At 37.5% G+C, this 26,732-nt stretch overlaps 1 protein-coding gene across 2 annotated transcripts; it reads right to left on the bottom strand.

The window, feature by feature from the left end:
* Nucleotides 1-573: 573 nt before the first annotated feature.
* Nucleotides 574-17,848, bottom strand: LOC104367582 (receptor-interacting serine/threonine-protein kinase 2). 2 transcript variants are annotated; one of them, XM_009974737.3, is made up of 12 exons: nt 17,757-17,848; nt 15,151-15,316; nt 12,842-12,995; nt 12,489-12,644; nt 12,199-12,347; nt 10,305-10,354; nt 9,026-9,187; nt 8,204-8,289; nt 6,710-6,778; nt 5,747-5,915; nt 4,726-4,860; nt 574-3,406 (listed from the first exon to the last, which is right to left on the bottom strand). In XM_009974737.3, exons 2-12 carry the CDS (start codon nt 15,300-15,302, stop codon nt 3,105-3,107), a joined length of 1,584 nt encoding a protein of 527 aa, XP_009973039.3. In that variant the 5' UTR covers nt 15,303-15,316; nt 17,757-17,848; the 3' UTR covers nt 574-3,104. The 2 variants fall into 2 exon arrangements, with proteins under 2 accessions (XP_009973039.3, XP_032853599.2); XM_032997708.2 differs by lacking the exon at nt 15,151-15,316 and having other exon boundaries at nt 17,757-17,834.
* Nucleotides 17,849-26,732: the final 8,884 nt, after the last annotated feature.

Genomic DNA, 26,732 nt, shown 5'->3' with positions numbered 1-26,732 from the left:
TGAGTGGTATTTATAGCTTTGTTTGCTTTGCTCTCTACTGGAAGGATTAATCTCTTAGATATTTCATTCCAATACCTCAGATTAATTTTCCACAAATTACCCTCAAAGAAATTCTAGCGCAGGCGTTCTTACATTGCAGGAAGTATCCCAGCTAAGATAAAGGTGTTGTATAGATAGGAAGAAGGGCAAGGGACAGTTATTTTACAAGTCAGCAAAAGATAACTGCAACCAGCATTCAAGAAGAAAAATATATTACAATAAAGTCAGAAAAATAACCATCTGCCTACTCCACTTAGTGTTCCTTTAATAAATCCAAATAGCTTCATAGAATTTGAACAACTTAATTTTAACATCTATTAATTCTAGTTTTGTCTTTCCTGAGTAACTGCAAAAGAGAGCGTTTTACTAATTACTTTGTATGGTCAGTCCTGAAGTGATTTCTTTTTAGTTTTCCCTTTGTTGTTTTCTGGAGTTATCTATGTTTTGTCTTTCTGTCCTGGGCCTCTAGACATTCTTCACATTCAAGCCATGTTTCTTCCCATAGATAATAAAGACCAGTTTGGTTCTTCTATCTTTACTCTTGCTCAATGTCGTTTATTTTATGTTGGTTTATGATATCAAGAGAACTGCAGAACACAGAGGCGAGGATGGCAGCAATCTTAGCTAATGAACTAGCTTGTGTACAATCAGAATACCAGAAGCTTTAAGCAGTTTGATATGATCAGTAGTTAAAATGCGATCGACACATTACATCAATGTGTTCGTTACATAGCCAGTACACTATGGGCCTTATAAGAGTATGTATTTTTGGTGAAACAAAATGAAATTATGCTAGTTTCAGGTCATGGTACTCTAGTTTTGTATCAAATCTTTTTATATCAACAGCAGTTTCATTTCAATAAATTAGTATCATCCCTTCAAAATTACCACACGTAAAGATTCCCAACAGCTACAACTGTCAACAAATCCCAAAATTTAAATGTTTCTATTACACCAGGGAGAGCTATGAGAAGGTCTAAGCATTTGGCTATATCAGCTTAACTATATAGCAAGGCTTTGGCAGTAGCATAGCTAGTTATGACAGTGTTTTTATCAAAAGTATCAGTACAAAAAAATCTCACACTCATGCACGGGTTTCAGTTGAGCAAGGTGGCAAAGATCATGATCAAATAACATTATTTTTATTAAATTTAATATGAATTTAATTGCTAAATAACATTGAATTCTATTCAGGCTCTTTTGAACATGGAGTAACAAATTTGCCTTTGTTTTGTAATTTGTTATAAACTGTCGTCTTGGTTTATCTTTTAAAAAATTTGTGTAAGCATGATAGTAATAGATTTAACTGTAAGGTCACATCCTATTACAAATACTTAAATTCGAAAGCTAAATACAAGAAGAACAAAAATATGTCTGGAAAAACAGATAATTTGTGCTCCCACTGGTTTGATGCCAGTTCTGCAATTAACGGGTAAGACTGGGTTTAGGTCTGGCATCAAATGATATTCTCAAGTAGGCAGCTGTTTCAAGAAAAGAGCCCAAACTGTTTCTATGTCAAAAACATAATGACAAAAAAATCAGCATAGCCTGCCAGCTGGCATATCTTTCACATGAGTGTAAAGTGTCCAGCAGAACAACTCAATGGAATGATTTTTGAAAGCTGATAATTAAGTTTCAACAATATTGCCAGTTTCTCTCCTACAAGTCTGTAAATATTTCCCACAGGTGAACGGTTATCTGTTTTACTCTGATAATTTTATGCCTTCTAAACAGCCAAAACACCATGACAGCAGCTCTTTTCCTCACAAGCTAGATATGCTTTTTTAGAAAAGACTGTTGAAAGTTCCCATTTAAAATGTAGATTGAAAAAAATTCAACAAAGTAGATGTTTAGTTCCTTTAATAGGCAAAACTACTGTCAACATGTTCTGATAGATATTGCTTTTAATCATAACAATATATTATCTCAAGGCAGTCTTTAAGATTAACAAATTTATATTTAAAAAAATATGGTTCCAGTAGCATTGTAGTATGTGATGGAACACATCTCACCTCTTAAATGTGCCTAGAAAATGCGTCATCACTGTATTTAAAATTGCAACCTGCCAAACTACCGAATTCAATAAGCAGCTTGAAACTGCAAAGAGAACAAATGCAACACAGGGGAACAAAGTAACATGGTTTTGCATTTGATATACTTGTAGATTGTATAACAAGTTCTCATGTTAATCCAGTGCCATGAAGCTTGAAGAAATCCCACTGTGCCTTCAAAGAACCAGAATCCTATATAACCTCATTTTCATGATAATTAAAATAATCTTACTACTTTCCTTTACAGTTCAGCAGAACCACCGTTTCAAAACCATCGGCTTGGCACCTCTTCTTCCTGGTTTAATTTTATGTTTGAACTGTGGACATACTTAGAGAACTACACAGATGTAAGGTATTAATGTTTTTCCATTTAGTAAATACTTTAAGCCCCACTTCTCCAAAGTGCTGCTATTGGTGCCCCATTTTCAGAGCATATGACCATTAGTGAGTGACAATAAAATCATTTATATGCATAACATAAAATTTCCAATTCTTACTTGAGGCCCTGTTGAAGAAATATTTCTTGAATCTGTTAAGCCTTTCACTCTAACAGCTGGCTCAGATATGAGCTCAGTGAAAGCCAGTTAGATTTTTCTTCTCATCCAGTAACCTGTTGTTTGCTCTCCTTATTTGTAAGGGTTTAGTAACAGCCGTTCTTCAATAGCATGACTTCCAAAAAGTCATGATCCATTTTTCTTCCTTCTAAAAAATCAAGGAAATAAGGTGTCGTGTGACTTGAACTATATTTGGTCTGGCACACATTGCAGTCCTCCCATCTCTGAGGTCCAAGTTAGAATTTCTTATACCAGTCTGGTAGTTTCTGCAGGCAATGATTGGCTTGACCTTTTAATCCAGCTAGCTTTTTCCACTAGAGGACTAAAATCATAGGCTGTAGGAAGGATTGACTTCAGCCAATGGGTTTTGAAGAATTAACTTGAATCATTGCCATTCCAAATTACCAGTGCTCAGATGCACATACAAACCGCAAAAAAATAAGTCACAACAACAGCCTGTTTACCTATTTAAGGACAGTCTGGGCAATGGCTGCCTTGTCCCACAGGACTTGGTCACTGAAAGTAGAGTCACTACAATCTGTGCTGCCCTCTCTCCAAGGCAAAGGCAAATGTCCAACAATGCCCGAGCACGCCTGGTCACCGTGGGGTAAGAGGTAATTGTTTCATAATCCATTCTGGACAACATTTGCTGTGAACGAAGGACATCGAGGATGTGGTTGAGACGTCCTTCTGTCATGCAGCTCAATATGATCTGTCTCTGGCATGCTAATATTTGACAGCAGTTTCCTTTGCAGCAAGAATCTTGAGTGAAAAGGAGACAAAACGAGATAAACTAAGTGTTCTTTTCTTCCAGAAGGTGTTACCAAGTGATAGCATCAACACCAGAAACAAACTTGGTGGAGGAAAGGAGTAGGAGTTAGTTTATTTGCATTCTGTGTTCAAAACTAGTCCAATGTATTTTCATCTTTTGTCAAAACTCATAAAGATCAGATTACAGAAAGTAAGTGTTTCTAAAGATTATTAAGTGCTCAGATTGTATAAGGGGAGGAGATTTTCAGGTCTTGTGCTATTCAGCTAGCACCTATATCAAACTTCATGCAAAGCAGCTTAGTTTGACATAGACAAGAAAACTTTGTCCTGTAGGAAGGGGAAGAACGGATAATAGGTAGTCCAGGGTAGTAGAACTGTTTGGAACATGTAGGATGAAACTGGGAACTTCAATATGTCAAAGCCAAACAGTAACAAAAGTAATACTCCCAGCAAGATGATCAAGAGCTTTGGGTTCTGTCTGTTTTCACAAGCCGATTGGAATACTTAGTACCGACATTAGGGTTTTTAAGGTAAAGTAAATACCATACATCAAGAGAAAATAACCAAAAGCCACTGTTGCTTTGGAGAACATGCCTCTGTCATTCTGATTTCTGACTGTTGCCAGTAGAGTTCTGTGATTAATTCTTCCCGCTTGAACTAGTCTGTTGATTTATCCAGAAATTGCATCATCACTTGGAAGTAAATTGAAGTGGAGAAGGATGGCTAGCTAGATGTGAGAATTATCATAGGCCACCTTGCAAGAAGTTAGCAAAAAAAGCTCAAAGCTTCACCTACAGGCAGAGGCAGGCTTCACAAATCAGAAGCTGGCCCTTTTTGCCTCTATTCAGCAGGAAGAACTGAGACCATGTAAGTAAGGAAATTAATGTCCCCCCTCCTCCTAGTCACCTGTTTCTGTAGTCAGTATCTACTTTTTTTAGAGGCATAGAATACATAGCTTAAAATGACGAAAAAAAAATTTCCAGACTTAAACATATATTTTATTTCACATTCAATGTGTGCTATATTATTTTTATTATGGTTTTTCAGAACTGTTCTCAGCCTGAATATGATCCTGAAAAAGAACAAGCCATTGTTCTCAGTGGCCAGTGCCTGAACTTATGAGAACATAGGAGCAGCTATACACAAATAGACTCATGAGATTTATATCAAGTTTGGAGGAGTTACTACACTAGATACCTGAAAATGTTCACAAAATGTAGAGATCCGTGTCCTCCAAAATTCAAACAATTGAAGCATTAAGATCTGGCCAAGGAGAATATAACCACCTCAAACTGGAAATGGTGTCTTACCTGTCACTGCTTGTGATCTGTGCTTGAGAGCCAGTGGTGGGTCGTTATGCTGACTTCTTTCTTTGCCTGCAGTTGAAGCAGATAAAGGAATTGTGCAAAAGGAGTTTGATTTTCTATTGTCAGAGCCTGGGTGATCTAGAAAAAGTTTAAGATGAGCAAGATGAGATGTGTGAATTGAACAACAGAATATTATACATGTCAGCCACTATAGAAGACAGTAGTCGAAGTGAAGACTACCTTGAGAGCACTTACTTATTACTAGCTGTTCTTTGGGCCCTTGTTAATACATCATTATTCCTAGGAAGATTTTGGCATATATTACTACACACATCTGACTTTTTCAAACTGTCTGTAAGAATTTGTTTCGGAAGTTATGGAACATTTTATTCTGTCCGTAAGTCTGACAGCTATTGATCAGAACTAAAATGCTTGGAAATGCAGATGTTGCTGTAAGTAAATTGATTTCCTGTGGCTCAGCTTTGGGATCTAAAGGCATGAGAAGTATAGAAAAAGCTTTTAAGGAAGTATCTCTTCTTGACACAAATTTAAACACTTTGATAAGAACAAATCCACTTTGGAAAGACAAAAGAAGTTATTTATGTAGGAATTATGATTATCAGGAATCATTCACATGTTCCTGGCAACACAGTCTTTTAAAAATATATCTCTTTTCTTATTAGCAAATTACAAAAAAACAGTTGTTCCTGGTGGCACGAGGCAGTGTGGTTTCCATGAGGGACTTGTTCTGTCAAAGTGACAGCCAATATTTGATGTGCGAGGGAAGGGCAGCTGTACATGTAGGTCAGGGTTCTAAAAGCAAATTAGCAAAAAAAGGGGGTTTTATCTATTGTGGCGTCTCCGGTTTTCAGTGAGCTCATGCTTCATATGATACCAGTAGAGGGCACAGCTATACACTGAGAAGGGACAATTTTATATGGGAAATAACATGTCTAAGGAACAACTATTAATATTTATCCTTTTCTTGGCACAGCTGGAGCTGAATATGTTTCAAGGTAGAGACCTTTCTTTGTTGTTGTGTTCTGTGGGATAGTGTTTGACAGACCCGTCTCAAGAATATTTTCTCTTCCTGGATTATTTGCACTGCTGTCAAGTAGAATAGTTGACAAGCTTGGCACCACAAAAGGAATTTTCTTGCTGATTAAGTGGTTGTTTTTTTGTGGACAGATGACCTGAAAAAGATCAAAATAGAGAAGAATTATCTTCTTCAAAGCTTTTGTTCCAAAACCTTTACTAAGGAGTTTGCTCTTGGAATATAAGGCAGTAGTATCACAGTGCAGGGCACAGTAGGTATGCATCTATTGAGCCTGCAGACATACTTAATATAACTTTAGGTAGTTACCTGGGGTCACTGTGCCAGCCCAAATCCATAGGCTAACTGTCCTAGCGTTTACTGCAGTCCTAGATTGTTTCTGCAGCCTGTGCTGCCAGCAGCCATGGTGTCACTAGAACTTGAGCTGTTTAAAGCCAGCTCTGATCCAGACGTGAGCTTCAGTTTTATCTCTGTATCTTTCAGTATTGGCAGGCCTGCCACAAGTGCCAAAATCACTTTGAAAATGGGAGTTAATTGTATTTTGAAGTTATCACAAAGTAGTTGGCCTTACTCTAAGAAAACTGTTTGAAAATGCTCGAATTCAGCCTAGGTCGTTTTCCAGCCATCATTTTGAACACACTCCAAGAAAGATTAGAATTTTGCAATTTCATGAGGACCTCTTCAAGGAGAGGTTCAAAGCAACTCTTAAGTGGAAGAGGTTGTTTTTGCAAGAGCAACATCAGAATCAGCTGCTTGGAAGAAGGTAAAACAGTTGTTTTCATTGGTTAATTGGATGGAGCTAATCCTTGTTAGGGACAAAAAGGGTTACAGACGTTTTGCTCCACAGTGTTTTTATTATACTTTGTCAGGGCTGACAGGAGAAACAAGCAGTTTATGAAGTACTTCTGTAAGACTTTCATGCCATGTGCTCACCTCTGAGTTGTATATGCCATTCTGCAATGTGTATATTTCTGGACCTTTGCACGCATTAAGTGCTGTCTCCTGGAAAAGATAGCACAGTTCTAGTAAGTATACATATGGTTTGTTCAATTAATAGTTGTCAGGAGCAAGAATTTATACTGGCACTAACTATTTTGCATTTTAACACATGGAAGTGGGCATAGAATCTGACACAACTCTACACTGTTTATGTTGTTTCAAATGTATTTTATAACTCATTTTTTGAATCATGCAGGGGAAGGTGAATAGTCCTATATTGAGAGAAAGAGAGATTGGGCTAGTTATAACATGTTTTCCTTCAAGTATCCGAAGAGCAGGACCATCCTGTGTTTGGTATGTCAAACTACCTGCAATAAGGATTTGTCAACACTTGTAACTTTTCCATTTTGTACAACTGCAGCAGACTTGTTAAACTGTTTTTTAATTTATATAATTCAATATTTATTAATCAATCCATTTTCAAGAATCTCCAGTAGGATTTTCACAGTCATTTTCGATGTATTATCCGTTCAGTTGTTTGAACAATAAATAGCGCTCTTTGCTAATTTGGCAAATAGAAAAATAAAACCTTGCTCAAGGGAGATCGAAGTATTAGTTTATGGAATATTTGAAAGTACAATCCTAAACTTCAACAGTAGTAAAAATTACTTGGACTATAACTATGCCACCTATTAAAGCATTGATCAAGTCTGCTCTATAATCCCAGAAGGTGATTGCAACATGTAGAAATAATCCAGTGTGCACTGACATAAACAACTCACATAAGCACAGCAGTGAAACCAACAACACAGCATGGGTTGTGTAAATCCAGATGGAGTCAGAATACTTGTTCAAGGGCTGAGGCATGTGACACTAGTTTCCGTACTGTGTCTATCTAAATTAATTCATAGGACATAGCTATATTTATGCCAGATTTCCCATGGTAACATAGACATACATACAGAGTTATCTGTATCCCTCAGTTGTTGGCTGTTCCCCATCCTTTTCTGTGGTATCAGAGAACCTGTGCCTGAAGCATGTCCATTTAGAAGCAGTGAAGCGTACAGAAAAGTGCCAATACTAGTATTGATACGATAGGTACAAACACGGTCCAGGTTTTGGACTACAGGTCTTCTAACCAGTACATACAACAAAAATTGTCCTTGGTTCTAGCCGTAAGCTGATCTACTTAAGGCTGATACTTGTTCTCACTCACATGGGCCTACCAGTCTGACTACAGCTGGTGACTGGAAAGAAGCTATCGTATTTTTATAATCGCAGGTAGCAAACAGTTTCTGGAGAACCTCACAGTATCTATTTTATATAATTCCCGAATTAACCTGAAGTGCCAGAGTACCCTCCAGCTCTCTGGCATGTCCAATAAAACAGTGAAGACAAAGCCTTTCCTGGTTTTGGACCACAAAGATTACAACTGAGAAAAATCAAGTAACATCCTTGTAGGAGAATAAAACTTAATTGTGCACTAACCTTTGCATCCATTAGATTGTAGATTGCAGTGGAAATTGCCTCCTTATTTATACTAATCAAAATTCCATTTAGAAGGTCTACACATTCTGCAGGGATAATAAAACATTCTAAATACCACATTGCATGTGAAAGTGTGTATGTATTTAGGCATCAGCATATTGCAGCTTTACTATTATTGTTGAGTAACTAGATGGACTAGATGAAATTAGTTCAATACAGCTTTCACCTCATACCTCCTGCTCTTGGTTTCCATTTTGAACTGATTTTAAAGAATTATTACAGCCACATTAAAATCACGTTTTCTTAAATGTTCATACAGATGTACTTGCAAAAGGTATACACGTCACTGTATAAATCTATCACAATAAAACTATATGCAAATTGCTACCTCAGCACTTCAGCTTTGAAAATCTGCTCAAAAGTCCTCATGTATCACAATTTTAACATTTCTTGTCTGTCTTTTTAGAAACAGCTGATAAACTTAGTTTTGCTAAAGTAAACAATGATAGCACATGTCAAAGGGAACTGCTTATGCATTGGAATCAAGAAATTATGAAGACAGGTTGATCTAGTATATATAGCTGATAATATCCCTTCATTTATTTGTACGCATTTTTACTGTATACTAAACACAATTTTGGAGATAAGTTAGCCATTTCTGGTAGGAAGCTTCAGTTAGAAAAATCATCTACAGTACTCTGTTGATCTAAAGACTACTTCCACTTCAGTTGTGCTGTCATTGATTTAAAGTGCTAGAACAGTATTCTCAGCAAGACTATCTCCATTGTGTATGTTGCAAAGAAAGCAAATCCTGAATGTTACCAGCAGTGCGTGGTCTATAATCTGGTTCTTGATGCCAGCACAGAGCAATAAGGTGCAACAGTCTGTTCCTCTCAGGCAAATTGCTTGGTATGAACTTTTCTGAAATGCTAGGCCGCAAACTTCTGCAGATTCCTGTCAAAACTTCTAGCAGGGTTGTTTGACCTGCAATTTATAGGAAAATGTCACTGCAAAAAAATATTTAAGACTGCAAAACTTTCTTAAAATTATATTCAGCATAAGTCATTTTGTATATTTTAAAACAAAGACTGTTTTTTTAAAAGCAAAAATATATTAACACGCTTCTAAACAGATATGCTAACCTTTAACAGTAACTATAGCTAGTTATTGCAACAGGACATTTCAGGGTAAGGAACTCTGTCCAAATAATAATTCACAAATGGATATGTAAATACACATTGTAAACTACATGCATAGATACCTCAGGAATACATGTAATTATTATAGGTATCTTCTAAGCATGCAGTTTTATATACACCTGGATAATAAGAATGTTACTCCTGTTGTACAAGAAGAATCTACATTGGGCAGCCACAAGCCCTAAATTGTATGAACGTTAAGGTACTATATTCTATGCAGTATTTCTAAGAGGTCCTCAGTCTGTAAAATACATGAATCCTTCAGTCAGTTTTTCCATGCATAATAGAGCCCACAGCAAAGAAGCCTTTCATTGATCTCCACCTCCATGAAATGGGGATCATTCATGGACCGTGACAACTATTATACAATTCTTCGCAAACTAAATTATTTAACTACTCACAGTTTCATCTAAGAAAGTAAGATTCCCTGGCTACTTAAGAGAATTCAGCATGAACTGGCATTTCTTGATTGGGATTTGAAACTCATGGCAACTTTAAAAATGAGCATTCTGCTCATCCAACTAAGCTGCTTGTCACTAAAATGTTCCCCAATTTTAAAATGACAACCATCAAATATAATTCTTTCTCACTAAACGTAAGTGGAAAACCCAACTCGGTAACCAAGTACTTCAGCGAGCAGAGAGAGATGATACAGGTGGGGTAAGAAGCTTTATGCCTTTCCCCTTCAGAAAGATCAACTTCTTTGGAAATACTGAGGATTTGTTGAGAGATTCTAATCTTTACATCCCATAATGTGGAACTTTGTGCTGTAACTGTAACAGAAGGCAAAGGGACATCTGAAAAAGACAATGCTGTTTATATCATAATTTCCCAACAATAAGGGAATTTGTGGAAGAGATGCGAGCAACACAAAGTCTGACACAAACAATAGAGGTAAATACCTTCAAAAGGTTTCTGTCTGCTTAGGCTCTCCCAACACAGTATGCCAAAACTGAAAAACAAAACAAAACAAAAAAGCCAGTGAAATACCATTCATTAGTTTGCAATCCATATGTGTGTTCTCATTTCCAAGAGCAAGTTTATTGGTTTAAGAGAAAGGAGTTTTTCAAGACAAAGTATATCTAAGTCTTTCCTAATTTGATTAGATCCTGTTTCCTGCATTATTAAGTTTCATTTTAACTGAGCTGTTCTTAAAGTAATAAATCTGCCAGAATGAATTAAAATTTTTTTTTTTAAACATAGGATCAATTAGAATTACATTTCAGGTTACCATCTTACCTCCATTTGCTCTTGTGAATTTCAGAACCTTCTGCTCTCCTTTCTCTATCAGTTTTGTTTTGTTTTCAAGTCATTCAAATAGCAACTGAAAGAGCTGGACTTTTCAGCAGGTACTGACAGGCAAATCAGTTATCCTACCAAAAACTTGATTATGACCTGCTGTGTGTCTATTTTCTTCAGCAAATTTTGATGGGGCTCCAGATTCCTTTTTCCTTTTCTAACATCCTAGGAAGTATTCCAGTGATACTGTAGATCTACATATGTAACCCACAACTCAGATGGTGTAAAATACAGCTGTTTGTTAAAAAGCTCAATCTGCAAAATCAGAGTCAGAAGCAAGGAGGCTGCTGAAAGAGAGAAAGCAGGCTATGGATGAGTCAGAAGCAAAGCAGTCAAGAGGGGAAAGGGGAAGAAGCTGTTCTAGAATAAATGTATCTGCTTACTCATGTATCTTCTCCTGCCTTACATCTTCCCTCTTCTGCCTTATTTCCACATAAAATCTGAAAGTGCTTTTACTTCAATACCCTTTAGGAAAGTATTAATGGAATGTGGACATACATGTAACTCACATGTACTTAATATTTCATATATGACACATCCTTTTTGTTTCTGTTGCACCACTGTCTAGACATGCACCGATCTCATGCAGAGTCACATCTGAGCATCTAAAATTATATAAGAATGACTTGTTGGAAAATGAATCGTACTACCTGAAAGTAAGCCTCCACTCTTTCTGCGCAAAAATCTCATGTTTACGAACATCAGATTAGTCACATCACTTATAGATCTCCTCAAGTGTATGCATTATTTGATGCATCATAAAGCCTGCCTCTGTGACAATAAATCAGGAGTTTAAATTTGTTGCTTCCATGAAAGCTCTGAAAGCAGAAGAGTGGTCATGCTTAAAAGTTATTTATGATGTTAGTCCACAGGTTCTATATGCCAGTTGTAAAGGTGTATGTAAAAACAACAGTTGCAATTTGAGGTTGTCTCATTTATTGAGGCAACCACAAAGCATGTAACATACCCAAAAGTGACATGTGGCAGTAGGTGATCTTCCTCCTTTGTATAAATCACTAAAAAAGTGTGAGTGCTTGTGTGGCTCAGTGAGTTATTCCAGCAGAGTTTCCATAGGACCTTAATGGGACACTATTGAGAGAAATGTCTTATTTTCACCTGGGCCTCATCTACACATAAACATTTCTTCCTGAAACTAAAGCCAACAACAGTTCACGCTTAGAAACTAAGTGAAGTTATTAGGTTTCTCAATGTGTATGAAAATTTTTGCAGCAATGCTACACTTTTTAAACATTTAGGTCCACTATAAATATTTATATGATGAACTTTGAGGACAGTTCTTAACCTTGGTATATTATTCACCAAATATGGGGGATTTCAAATTTAATTCACTGCTGTAATTGGCTTCATGGAATACTACCCTACTGCATTTTGTAGATCTGGCAGTGTTACTGTAATGACTTCAAAAATAAGTATTTCAGCAATGTTGTAGAATGTGGCAAGGACTAGGTATGATCTGCCCTTAGAAATCCCATTCACCTGTAAATATCACCTTCCTGGGAAGGAAGGCCTCCTTCAAGTATTTCAGGAGGGAGGTACACTAAATCCTGGCAGTTCCTCTGACTGCAGTTCTGCAGGTCTGACCTCAGTTGCTGTTTCCTCCAGTTGGTTAGACTGTAATCTGATATCTGCAGAGATGGGAGAAAAAGTCCATTTTAGTAACAATACCTTAAGTCTTTATATTAAATTTTGACTATTCGGATAAATACATGCAACAATAGGACAATCACTGGTTTTTACATTAATAGGCTAAAAGTAGAATCTCCAACCTTGGCTCTGTACTGCATATCCAAAAGCACATTGGAAGGTTTCAGTCTGCAGTGGCAGAAAGCAGGCTCAAGGCTGTGAAGGTGATGCAGCCCTTCAGCCACATCTGACAGGATCCTTAGGAGCAAGGGAAATGGAAGTTCTGGGTATAGCTGACGCTAAGTAACACAAAATACAGGTTTTAGTAGTGTGAAATTGTTACTATTCATATTTTAATTTGACAACAAACAGAAGTACAACACAGAAGCTAAAGAACAGATTGACTGTGACTACTGTGCATAATTTACATACTGATTTTCTCTGTTGGCTGACCTTGTAATTAATTTTGTCACATAAAAGATGACTTTTTATGTACCTCATGGATGAGAGAATGGAGGGATCCATTGTTCATCCATTCAGTCACTATCCCCACAAGTCCATGGTACTGGTAAATCCCAAGAGAAGGCAGGAGACGTTCAGATTCATAGCATCTGACACTTGCTATATCCTGAAGTAGCAACTTCCACTCCCTATAAAAGAAGAAAATGGTTAGAGGCAGGTTAGACTGGAGAGAACTTCAGCTAGAGATGACATAGTGTAGGATACGGAAATGAGAGATAACCGTATGGTTGAACACAATCTAATATAATTCTACAAATAAACCAAATATTATATCATCTTCCAAACAATTCTAAGAAAGTGAAGCAATCCCTTGTGTAGTGTATTTTTCTAATATAACATGAAAGACCTCTGAGTGCTTCCATATGAACATAAGAGCACGGTTTAAAGCAGGACTGAAGTGCAAAGGCAGGAGAAAGCTGAATTATATGAAATGCTAGATTAAGAAAAAGCAACTTTTTTCCCCCCTTACTGTCCCCAAGAAATTGTATTGTATCCTTTTGCTATTAGTGGGATCCCCAGTATATAAATGATACATGATATAGCATGTCAAAGTGAAGACAAGTTCAGATTTGATGTAAGCAGTGACTTTGCCAAATTTGATTGAAGTTCAGCTGCTGTTGGACTGTAGACCTGAATTCAGAGTTTATTTACAGAGGATAACAAAGCTTTGCTTTGATCATCAGAAGAAGAATAAAATTTTGTTGTCTGAGGACTTCAGTTACTTCTTTGTGCACAGGAAACACTGAACTATCAATTCAATTGTGCATTTTCATGGATATAACTGGACTTCTGCTAGAGGTTCGATTTTTTTTTTTTTTAATTGTATGTTTGATTTTAAAGATCTGATGACTCTATGGGACTTGTGAGCTGGAAACTCATTTAAATTAATTTAGAATGCGGTTGATTTCAACAGACCTGGAACTCTTCCTCATTATTCTAACCAGCCATTACAGTGAGATTTCAGTTTCAGTTTCTCATATTTACTGTGTTGATTCTGAAGCCTGTAAACTAATCACTGGAAGTAATTCACAGCCCCACCCATTTTAACACTTATTTCCACAAATCCAAATATTTATCATCAGCACACACTTAAATGTTTTGCAGCCAGAGTAAAACACAATTTATTCAACCAGTTTTCCTAAATACTGTAGTGTAAACAAGAGATCAGAATGGTAGAAGGAGAGAGAAAAGCAAAACAGTGGCTTTAGTTTTAGGGAGCAAATTTGAGTGCAAAGATGCCAAATCAGGATTGAATGTTAAATTCAAAGCAAAGTAAAATGTTGATTTCTGTAACTATTTTGTTTTGGGTCTTGTTTGCTTGATTTAAAGAAAATGTGGACAGAGGAAAATTTTGTTCTTTAAACAACCTAATAAACAAATGGCATTTCTTCAGATTACAAAATTGCTAGACTTCTGTCTAAAAACAAGCAATCCTCCCCCCAACCACAAAAAAAAACCTTAAAGTTTTCAACTGTTCCCCAACAGGCAGCATTTGTTTTTTGAAGTATCACTAACAATATGAACTGCCAATTTAAAAATATTTGTATGAAATACTGTTTTTTCCTCCCCTGCCGTTATAATGGAACAAATTAAACACTATCTATTTGAGCAAGACACTTTTGTTTTTTACTTTTAACAAAAGCCATCTGAATGGGAGCTTCTCAGTTAACAAGAGTAACTAGTCCATAGATGCACATCAGACACTCCTTTTTTGATCAAGTCAGATCAGTGCGTTCCCTAAAGTACTTTGGTCTTGCTTCATCAAAAGTAGATTGTTGTTACGCCTGGAAGCTTTCTGTGGTTTTGTTGCACACTGGAGTTTTGTGGCCAGTAGGTTGATGCCTGTCAGTTCCTGCTCGTTTTTATAACTAGGACACGTACGCATCTCACTGCCCTGTAACTCTGACCATTCTCCCTCCCTCCTCCCATTTCTCTACTCTCTCATCTGGTGCATTAGACTAAGATCTCATCAGGGACCTCCAGAAAGATGGAATACCATAGCATGCTGAGTATTACTGATCAGGGTTTGTAGACGTTATTATAGTAGAGATACTTAATGACTTCAGGATCAAGCTCTACTTTTATAAAAATTTGTAAAAAGCCATAAAGCTTGTTTCTCAGTATAACTGCCTCCAAGCTGCCTCTTGGCTTGTCAGGATTTCTAGGAACGGAGGTGTGTTTAGGGATCAGAAGATCCTGGGCGTGCCATGATTCATTCTGGTGCTATGGCTGCAGGTCTCTGCTGCCCACCTGCGTGGTTGGTTGGCCAAATAAGACACGTACCTCTCTGTAGTGTCCTGGCTGGCCAGCAGCTTCACAGCGATGTGAGTGTTCCAAGAAATATGAAAGGCTTTGAGTGCAAAGCCTGAGCCTGTCCTGGTCAAGGTAAAGCTATCCAAATCTTCCTGGGCTACTACAGGTAGTGATTTGGCCATTTCTTGATGGCTGGCTTGGGGAAAAAAAATGACAGAAAAAAAGTTTTAAGGACTACTGCCAAAGCACAGTGAAGTTGCACCACCCCTTACTTCCCAAATAACTATTACCTAATCCAACAGGCTTTTTTTTACCACTCTGTGTCAGACTTTCCTTATAAAGACAGGAAAAACGCACTAATTGCAAAGGAGTGACTGGACCATAACTTGCCATCTTAAGCTGCAAGGTGCTCATTAATTCCTCATTATTATTGCCATCTGATGACTTTGAAATGTTGGGCAATTATTTATACTCTATGATTAAAATATGATTTTTAAGTGATACTGAAACTAGTATCTTACAGTTACATGCTAGACAAATATAGTTTCTCTGCTTCTCATAAAAAAGGCAATTATTCGGTAACTCATGTCAGTGTGTGCTGCATCATTCTCACATATCTTCTTTAATACAACATCATACATGAATGCAAAAGCAAGGTTAAAGGCGAATTTCCTGCTGCTGTAACCTGGCAGAACTCTGCTAAATGGAATTGTGTTTTTAGAGCAGCCACTAATTTGGCCGATACTCTCTTTATACAGTACCCCTCTAGGGCCATCTGAATGTCTCAGACACATTGCATGGCAATGCATGTGGATTAGAGATAACCTCTGCAAAGCACCACCGTGTTACTACACAAGTAGCATTTTTAATTACATCTGTGAAGCTACATTAGAGATAACCAAAAGTCAGTGGTGAAAGAGGAAAACAGGCAAGCTAAGAACACAGATGGGATAAAACCATTGGTAAGGATTACTGCAAGATCAGTGGTCAGTGAGTCAGAAGAACTCAAACTGGAGTACTCCCTTCAGGGTCCAGTAGACCAGAGCTAGAAAAGGAAACTTGAGCTAACTGAAGGAACAGGAACAAAAACTTTAAGTAACCAGTAAGGACTATTGAGTGTGAGTTGCGTCCTTCTAGAAGATGGGCTCTACAAAAAGAGCTCCTGGGATGCAGAAGGCCTGAGTCTGCTGACTGTGAGCAGATCACCTGTTCTCCACAAGTAAAATAGAAACAAAAACCTGAAGATAAATTAGCCTGTGCTCATGGCTGTACTGCTTCTACATCATGACCAATTTATTTTCAGTTAATCTTAGAATCTCAGCTGTGCCATTCAGGCACATTCACAATCAGAGGGGTACTAAGCTCAGTTTTGCATCTAACCGCAATCAAAATGCAAATAAAAATTCAGCAGCTGATTTACCAGTTCAGCTTTAACAGTATTTAATTCTGATAGGAAAGTACAGTTGTACTTTTTGCTTTTTGTTAGATTACTGTAGTTTGAAATCAATAGCTGCCTTAGGTGCTTCACTTAGAGTTTCCTTAAAGAATAAATTCAATATAGTATGAGGCTGACAGACAGGTTATGAGTTTAATAACATTTGAAAAGATTCCTCTGACTGAAGATCAATTTCCAAATGGGCCATTTATCCTTTAAAGTTGCAAAGACAGTCCACACGGATCTACTAATCCTAAATATAAAGGAGGTAGTCAAAAGGCTGGCAAGAGCAAAATTATGTCTCATTTTTGTTATATACTATGATAAATAATAATTTAAATAGCCAAAAGAATTTACTCAACTCCAAATATAATACAAGGAAGGTCAAACAATGAATACAGAATCTAAACCATTCCTGAAAGTATCTGTTTTTATTTAAAATTGAATCAAGTAAAACTATAACAGTTTCTTGAACTCTTGCTAACTGGCTACTTAGATAAAAATAAAAGCTAGCCATCAGCTCCTACTTCGGATTTGTAAAACCTAATTTACCTAGAGATTTTCTAAAACCAAAATGAAAATCACTTTTATCTTTCTCTGTTACAAACCATGACATGCCAAGCACCACTGTACCTGTGTCTGAGTTTGTACATCTGTTTCCACACTTTGATTTAGAGTTATTTGCTGATAAATCTCCAAAAGATTTTAACCCTAAAATGAGAAATCTTTTATTTATCTAGGGTACTACCCAGATTCCTAAAACATTTGGAAAGGCTAATCATGGAATATGGGACTGTCATTATTTGCCGATAAAGTCTCTCTCTACCCCCCAAATTGCAAGTTTGGTACCGAAGCCATGTTTTACCAACAGTTCTGCTCTTCCGAATGCGTTTTCTCCTAGACCCTTTTAAAAACTCACTATCAAACCACAAAACTAATATTTTTTAGATGACCTTTGCTATGAAGGGTTTTGTGTGATTTTTTAGTAAGACACTAGAAGTTTCAGACAATTTTGTCATCCTCCCCTGGTTGGGCAGGAAGGAGACTGCTATAAAGCTATTTATATCAAGTTTCTAATTTTAAAGGTAATTTTTAAAAAGTAACTCATAGCAAAACCATTTCCCTTAGTATGAAAGAAACTCTACATTATATAAATATTCAGATGTCTCAGTAGAAGAAACTGGAAATAAAACCAACTTACCTCTGGAAATTCGGGTATAAGAACTACGGAACAGTGGAGTGGAACTACTGCAGATACCTAGTGCGAGTTGGCTTTGAACTGTATTCAAACACAACTCGAGTTTTCCTGCATGAGTCAGCTGCGTTGTTGATTTCTCTTTTTATTGGCTGCCTGCAAACGTCTTAAATTTCCTGGTCAGATATGCAAGCTGTAACTCTTTAGTGACAGCAGATGGGTTTTCACAGGCTGGTTTGTCAACTGCCTGTTATTAGAGCGATTACAGGAAAAGAGGTTGGCTAGCTGCTTTTTGCTGCAGTGAGGTATGCCAAGAGGGAAAGCTATATAAGAGTGAAAAACACCATACTGGACACAGCCCAGATATGGAAACATATAGAGCTGCTTGCAGATTGTTCAGCTGATGCTTATCTCTACAGTAGATAGCACAAGTACAAAACCACTTTAAACTTTTAAAGTTAAGTTGATCTTAAAACAGGATGAAAATTGCTTTTTTCTGGTTACAGGGTAGGTAAGCATAGAGGTAACATTAGGTTGCAAAGAAGTAAAGATCAGTTGGCTGTCAAGTAGCCCTGCTGAAAAGGATGTGGGAGTTATGATGGAAATTAAGTTGATCACGAGCCAACAGTGTGCTCTCACCACAAATGGGGAGGACTGCATGCTGCGCTGCATTAGAAATGCAGCCAGCACAGTGAGAGAATTCATTATGCCTCAGTACTCAGAGTTGGTAAGGCTGCATCTGAAATACTGCAGCCAACTTTAGGGCCCTTAGTTCAAAGAAAATTTTGAGAAACTGGAAAGGATGCAGTAGCTCCAGAAAGCTACCTAGAGCACATACCTTACAAGCAGAGGTTGAGGGAACCAGTCTTGTTTAGTCAGGTGAAGGAGGCTGGGGGTGGAGGTATACTAGAAGCCTACAGCTATTTTAAGGTCAGTTATGAAGATAAAGCCAAATTATTCTCCATAGGGGCAGGTAATAACCAGTGGCATAGGCAGATGTCCCTACTTCAGAGGTTCAAGCCAAATGCTATAAAAAATTTTTCACCAGGTAGATAACGCAGTACTGGCATGGGCCACTCAGGTTGCAGTCTCCATCCTTTTCTAGACTCTGCTAGGCAAAACCATGGCTGACCTCGTCCAGCACTGCTGGTAGTCCTGCTTTGAGCAGGAGGCTGGGCTAAAATGCCAAAAATCCAGAATATCTTTCATTTTGTGAAAACTCTGTAAGGCCTAATTGTGTTCCTGCTAGGGCCCCAGCATATACAGTCACACTGAAGGTTGATGGGACTGCTAGATATCGGGTGGAGACTTTAGGAGAAAGCAGTCATTTCAGCTGATCACATGCATTCAAACTTTCCACTCTGTGAAGACTGCTTTTATTTATAGAGTCTGACTTTAAAAAAATCAGTCAGTCAATGAGATCCTGTCCACAGACTTCTGCTGGTTTTGGATCAAATCCTAACCTCCTCAACAGGGAAGAAACAAGCAGTAGAGCAGTTACTTAATCCTCATATGATCATGGGAAAGTCCCTTATATCTAAAAATCAAGTGGCTAAGGCTCTGTGGCCTGAGAGGAAGCTCACTACAAGTAGGAAACATGAAGTATGCTTCATATACAATGTGTTATTTCCTGACAGCTGTAGCTGTGTGACCAGCATCAGCTTTCTCTGCCCAGCACACCCCTCCAAAAGTGAAATTAGTATGAGGGAGCTGAAGTAGCAAAGGTAAAACAAGTCAGCTGTAGCAGTCCTGGAGAAGGCTGGAAGCATGTCAAGTTGCTGTGGCCACAGGATCCTCCTCCCTTTGGCTTCGATTTATCAACAACACATTCATTTGTGTTCATAGTCTACACTTCTGTAAGAAGTACATTAAAAATATTTTCCCCTGTCAGGCTCAGACTGTACTGCAGCAGAATCCCAGCTGTTTGAAATCCTTACAACTAATTAAAGAGACTTCTTAGGGGGAGTTTTGTAGACAGTTGGAAGGACTTAATTTTGCAGAAATTCTTTGACACTTAATGTAGTCTTAGGTACTTCTGTATTTTTAGAATATCACATGCTGGGGAAGCAGAGTGCTAGAACAATCCTGAATTTGCTTACTCCTTTTGACTATTGTTTTCAGATTAAAAAAACCTCCATATAAAACTATAAAGCTTAATTTTAATCCATATTTGGAGAAGCCAGAAACATACAGGCCAATTTTCAGTGCAGGTCTGAACTAATTAAACATCATTATTACTGAACATGTTAATCATAATGAATCAGTATTTTACCTACTTATAATTTATCCAGAGAAATGTAAAGCCTTTCACGTAATATAAAAGCTTATAAATAATGGGCAAGGAGGAAACCTCTATAGGCTCACACAATGTCTGTCTTGTGCAGTAATTAGACAAAATTAAGAAAATCAAAGCGTAGTTGGACTGTCAATAAATTGTTGGGGGGTTGTTTATTTGGTTGGGAGGTTTTTGGTTTAGTTGGTGTTTGTTTGTTTGTTTTTAATTATAGAAAATACTTGGAATAAAACCTTCCAGCAAGGAATAATGGGTAAGAGACATTGAATCTTTCTAATCTCCTATGCATAGGGTTCATTCATTGCCACACAGGTACCTAAATACATATAAACTGCAGAAGTACAGAAAACTCTTGCCAAAACCAGTAGCTGCTTGATGCCCAGAGACTCTGTGCTATCATCAAGGGCAGGGAAAGACCAAGATCGTAACAGAAATACCACCGAGTGCACTTCTGACCATATGCAAGGAGAAACAACAACAAACAGGAAGGTAATGAAGAGCACTTGAGATGACCATTATGTGTTTGCAGGATTCCTTATCTAGTGAATGAATCCACCCATCACAGCAGGATTGGAATTACATATAGCAGACAGTGTCTGACTATAACTGCAGGAAACATTTAGAGACAGTATGTTATTTCTCATATGTACATTTGCTCATGCTAAGCGGCAGCCCAAGTCTTTCAGAAGAGCCGTGGATCTCTAAAAACCCAAAGACCAGTTTTTATTTAATTCAGAAGACAAACAAAACTCTGACCCTCAGAGTGTCAAAGAACAAACAGTAAAAAAACATATTTAAACTTTTCAAAGTGTCCAAAGAAGGTCTTTTAAAACCTAACCATAACAATGCAAGAACAAGAACATTTGCTTTTTCATTCCAAACTAGGTTTTGTGGCTCACTCACAAGCTAAGACAGTATATAGGGAACACAAGCATGTTCTTAACATCTTAACATCCTGAAAATAAGAATAATAGTGATGCCTAAAGGGTAACTGTGTTTAAGACATGAGTGGTTTATAGGTCTCCCCCTCATAACAGTCATGCAGAATGAACCCAGTTACAATCAGATTTAAAACAAATGGGAGCTTCACAAGAAGCAACATTAAAGGACCATAGCATAAGACAAAGCGTTAATAGAGTGAGTATGCGCAATAAAAGAATGACATAGGACCAGAAGTTCGAAGCATTAAGATGACCCAAATACCAAAGCCTCTGATGCATGTTCAGTAAATACTACACTTCGATATTTCAGAAGAGTTCCCATCAACATTTCTCAATCTGGTTATTCCAGTTAAGCATCTGTACAGGATAACTTTTGACAAAGAGGTATGTTCTAAGGTGCCATTTCTTTGGCAAGGTGAAATACTCCTGGACTACAGACAGTTTAGGGCAGCGTACTTCAGCTTGTTAAATGATTTGTAAAAAGTGCCCTAGTCCACATCCCAGGCGTCTGTGATCTGTTTTGGACTATGATGTGCTAAACAGTATTAAGACAGGGTGGAGAAATGCTAAACCTCAAGGTCCATCAATTATGTACCTGCAGATAAATAGTTCCACTAAGCTAATGGTGAAATGTCAGAGGCCTAGATTGTATGACCTCGCTGTGAATGTACAGCATAGGTATGTAAGAGAATGTAAGCAGGCTTTCGAAGCCCTTACCTATACCAAGCAAAACTCAAGCTCTTCTAGGCAAAGGAACACAGTGAGCACTCCCTCTTGCTCCCCTAAGGATACATGTTCCAAGGAGAGAAAGTACAGCCATTTTCATCAAAGCCCCAAAAGAAGCCCATCCTATAGAAGAGCATAGCACTAACATCTTTACCAATGCCATGCCTTCCTCCCAGATTTTCTACTGGAAAGTAGGCAAGTTTTTTAATTGGCTTGATCCTAATTATTGTGTTTACCTGACAATTTTGAAATACGAAAATATGCAGGTGAGCACAAATAATCAACACAGAATTTTTAAAAAGTCTCATCTAAACTAAATGTTGTTTTTCCATTGTGGGACTGGTTTGGGTTGGTTTGTTTTGGGATTTTTTTTGTTTGTTTTTTCAAAGTTGCAAGAACACATACACTAAAGGCATCTGAAAGATACTGATTGCTACTGACTTCCTTTTAAGAGCCGGTATAATCAAGTCTGTAAGCTGCTTGCATTTATTTACATGGAATAAGAATTCTGAATTGCTGCAGTAAACGTCAGTGGACTTTGTCATCTAGGAAACACTGTGCTTATTGTGAAACTGTGCTCTACTAAAATTGACTTCTATTGAGTTCATATTCTTTGAATTTGGTGATTAAGACACTAAACTGGAATTAATTCCGACACTGCTGAAGATGAGTACTTCCTTTTTTCTGTGGAAAGCAGCCAACTAACACAGAGGATGTTGAAAAAAGAAGAATTTACCTTGGTTTCTCAACAGTCTTTCCAACCACAGGTGTCATTGCCCTTTGCAGATCAAAGAAGCCTTTGTCAACCTGAGAAATTTTAGCTGGGCTAGAATCCATGAATTATAAGTGTGATATGAAGATAGCACCTAAAAAAAAAAAAAAAAAAAAAGAGAAAACAGGTCTTTTTATAGCAAAAAAAATCTAATTATTAAACTTCAATCCTGTTCAAAATTTATTAATAAAATAGTTTTAACAGATCTTGCAGTAATCAAGGGGCTAAGAACAAGTTTCAGCTTTCATTTGGAGGCTGCCAAATCAAAACTGTTGGAAACTCTAGTCATTACAGACCCAGGAGTTTGGAAGACAACTAAAAAGAACACAAAACATTGTTTATTACACAGTCTCATTGAAAACACATTAGTATGAGAAGCCGAATTTTTGAATGTTTTAGATGGCAACATTGCACACGAACCCCTCAAAGGAGGCCAAACATTGCAATCTTTGGCTTCTGCTTAGCATTTTCTTCCAGTAAATTTTTAATTGCTTAGCCCATGGAGATCGCTATCATTTGTCCCGTGAAAGTGATGAGAGAACAGGGACATGCAGGAGACACATGTAGGAAGGTCCAAACAGGCTAGGGAACCCAAATGCTGTCTGTCATCAGTAGTGGGTTGCCTGTTCAGTTACCTTGCTAGCTTTCTTTGGAAGCCACCATTTCATCTGTAGCAAAGACACTTCAGCCAAAAATATAATAATTAATAGTAACGCGGTTTAAGAAAATGTTGCAATAATGCAGCATAATCTTCTTTTGGGACTGATATTCTGACTTCAACTTCTCAATTATCTATCTATATTCATACAGGCAAATGAACTTAACTGAAAATTAAACTGTTCTTCTAATAATATCACCTCAAGTATTTTTTTGCCTTTTCCTTTTTAAAGCTGAAAAAAGGAGTGTGGTGTGAGTGAAAACAGGCCGTATGGGGTGGACTTTGTTCTATTGTGTTCTTTCCAGGAAATAGCAACAACAAGAAATGACCTGTTGCAAATTCCCCCCACTGTACTGTGAGAAAGAAAAAAACACCAAGGCTTATCCATGTCCTGATGTGACATATACACCCACTTCCTCTTGGCTTCAGTAGTGCAGAAAAGCAGGTAACAAAAAAGACGGCTGTATGGAAAACATTAAAAAGGAAACATGTAGAAATTGTGCAAGAGAAGCTAATGACCCCTAATACCATCAGGCTTAGGGCAAAGCCATGGTCTTTCCAGCTCATATAGATGCCAGATTGTCATGGCTTAACCCTAGCTGTCAATTAAGCACCACACAGACACTCATTCACTCTTCCCCCAACCCCCAGTGGGATGGGGGAAGAGAATCTGAGAAAAAAGAAAAAGTGGAACTTGTGGGTTGAGATAAAGACAGTTTATTTAATAGGGCAGAATAAGAAGGGAAAATAGAGAATATACAAAACAAGTGATGCATAATACAGTTAATCACCACCTGTTGGTTAATGCCCAGCCAATCCCTGAGCTGTGGTGCCCCCCCAGATAACTCCCCCTAGTTTAGATACTGAGCATGACATCATATAGTATGGAATACCCCTTCAGCTCGTTTGGTTAGCTGTCCTTGCAGTGTCCCCTCCCAGCTTCTTGTGCGGTCCCAGCCTCTGCTGGCAGGACAGTATAAAAAGCTGAAAAGTCCTTGACATAGTATAAACACTGCTTAGTAACATCTAAGACATCACTGTATTATCAACATTAGTCTCATCCTAAATCCAAAACACAGCACTATGCCAGCTACTAGGAAGAAAATTAACTTTATTCCAGCTGAAAGCGGAACACAGATGTTTGTTTGGGTTCACGAGAAGCAGCTGGCATTAAATGTATTTGCACAATGGTATGCACATCTCCAGAAAATGTTTTCCTCTTAAAGCAAAATACAAGAGCATATTTGGCAGTGTGTACATCAAGTTTAGTAACTCTCTGGATTAATATGCAATAGTTGTGCTACCACTCAGAAGCAACTCAGCAGGATGAAGGAATGAGCAGAAGATTGCTTAGCTTCAAGGTAAGGCTCAGAGGAATCTTACTGATGTACATAAACACCTGATGAGAAGAAGTAAAGATGATGAATCAAGACTTTTAATGTTGCCCAGGGAAAGGACAGAAGGCAACGGATAGAAATTGAAATACAGGAAACTCTGTTTAAACATAGGAAAACACTACAAAGGCGATTGAACACTGGAAGAGGTTGTCCAGAGAGGCTGAAGTCTCCATCCTTAAAAGATGTTTAAAATCCAGCTGGACACGGTCCTATAAGCACAGCTTGATTACAGTGGTTCTGTTTTTTTTTGAAAAAACATTTCTGCAAAATAACTGCAAAGTGTAGTTCTAAGAAAGGATGTGACATCAAATATTTTCAACTGCTTAACTCTGTTACTAGCTTTGAAGTGTTGAAAAATTAGGAAAAATCTCCACTGAGGAAAGTAAACTATGGGGGGGTTTTAGGTCTTTTGCTAGGGCTGTCACAAAGATGTCAAATATTTTAAATCTTGGTGTGGAAAATACTTGCTACAATCTGGTACATTTTATTTTACCAGATGAGGGACTAGTAGTGAGTCTGGTTAGCTATGTACACATTCAGGTGAGAATGTTGGTGGAGATAAATTTAATCTCAGGAGGAGGGAAGATCCATTTGAGATTATTTTCTCTAAAGGTAGTTTTATATGTGTAACATTCAAATCTAATAGCAATAAAAAGAGCACTATTTAAATTGCTTGCTTTTGCTCAGACTGCTTGTTTCCAGAAACCCATCTGTTGTTACCTCCCAAGTGAAAAGTGATACTTGCAAACAACACTAATAAAAATAATATGAGCATATTCATGGTTAAGCAACTAAGATGCTTTTGGGTTTGTTTGTTGGGTTTGGGTTTTTTTTTTTGTTTTGTTTTTTAAATATCTTTGCCTTCTAGTCCTGATTCTAAAGACGACTAACATTATCTAAAATGCAGATTTCCACGGTCGGCTCGGGTTTGTATATGCACTTGCATCACTAGCTGCTGTCTTGCTTAAAACAACTTAGAAAGCAGAGCCATCAGAAAGATCAAACTGTCAATCCAATTTGAGTTGTTACATGTGGCTTCCTCAGATAACCAAAATTAAGGTAATCTAAGGGTCTTTTTCACAGGTTTTTCTCCCTCCTCACAGTGTCATGAAGACATTAGGATCAGAGGCTTATGAGTTTCCCTGCCTTTTCTTGCTTGCCTGCAGAGAGCAGTTGCTTAACTTTCCTATCCTACATCTTTAATAGAATCAAAAACTATTGAACTGTGTTGTTAAATCAGATGAGGTATAGCACAAGTGGCAACTTCACAATGTTCCTGTAACTGTAAAAGCTCAGTTCCTGACAGTTTCAAAAAGTGCAGTAGTCTCTCTCCAGTGTCATGTTGCAATACATGTGTTAGAAACATACCACTGATGGAAGTAAAAGCGAATGAAACTGATCAGAAAGGCTGACAATAGACAAAAATATTAAGTCCTACCATTATATGTCACAGTTTATTAATAGCAATTCCAAGTATAATTGAATTGTCAGAATTCACAAGGAAGAGTTCATGAGCTTCCTAAAACTTGGTCTGCAAGGAACACAGTGCTAAAGCTATCATAGCACATCTTAATCTGTATCCTTTCCATAGTATTGTAATAATTTAAAAAGTCTGAACTGTGTTTTACTCAGGCAGAAGATTCCCAAAGAAACTGACTTCCCGAAGTTGTTTGAAAATAAGGAGCTTAGAAGAGAAAAAGAGAGAGAGCACACATGAAGATAAATCAGCAGTGCTACAGCAAGAGGTAAGTTCTTATGAGACTCTAAAGACACTACTTGTCACTAGGATCATGCTGCATCTTCAGTATACCTGAATTTAAAAAAAATTACTAACCACAAGATGCAAGTCTTCAGAAAATTGTGCTATATTTGTTTCTACACCAATGCAACTACTTATAATTCAAATAAGTTTTCAATTCTGTCCATCCCAGCTGCTCTTTGGCTCACCTAACTTCACATGGGCTTGATTCTACTTTTGTTCACAGAGAAATCAGAACAAATTAAGAGAGAGGCTACCATAATGATTTATTCTATATTGACACTATTTTATATCAATTAGAATGTTTATTAAACCAAAAGAAAGGTACTGCGTTGCTCCTTCAAGTCAAAGATTATGATTATTAGTATTGGAGATCTGCAAGAGTGGGCTGCCTTGCCATGGAAGGTGAGCAGGAACCACAGGGGATAGGGACTAT

This window comes from Tyto alba, unplaced genomic scaffold, assembly GCF_018691265.1.
Source record: "Tyto alba isolate M040663 unplaced genomic scaffold, T.alba_DEE_v4.0 Super-Scaffold_26, whole genome shotgun sequence".
Lineage (NCBI taxonomy): Eukaryota > Metazoa > Chordata > Aves > Strigiformes > Tytonidae > Tyto > Tyto alba.
Note: the sequence above shows the minus strand (reverse complement) of the source record. Positions and strands in the feature narration are given on the sequence as shown.

What these genes read in the sequence shown, in the direction of transcription:
- LOC104367582 (XM_009974737.3), bottom strand. Translation starts at nt 15,302, where the DNA reads ATGGCCAAATCACTACCTGTAGTAGCCCAGGAAGATTTGGATAGCTTT. An exon ending in TTATAGACCACGCACTGCTG is followed by an intron (nt 8,290 to 9,025) that starts GTAACATTCAGG and finishes TTATCCCTGCAG; the next exon opens with AATGTGTAGACCTTCTAAAT. An exon ending in ACAATCTAATGGATGCAAAG is followed by an intron (nt 6,779 to 8,203) that starts GTTAGTGCACAA and finishes TATCTTTTCCAG; the next exon opens with GAGACAGCACTTAATGCGTG.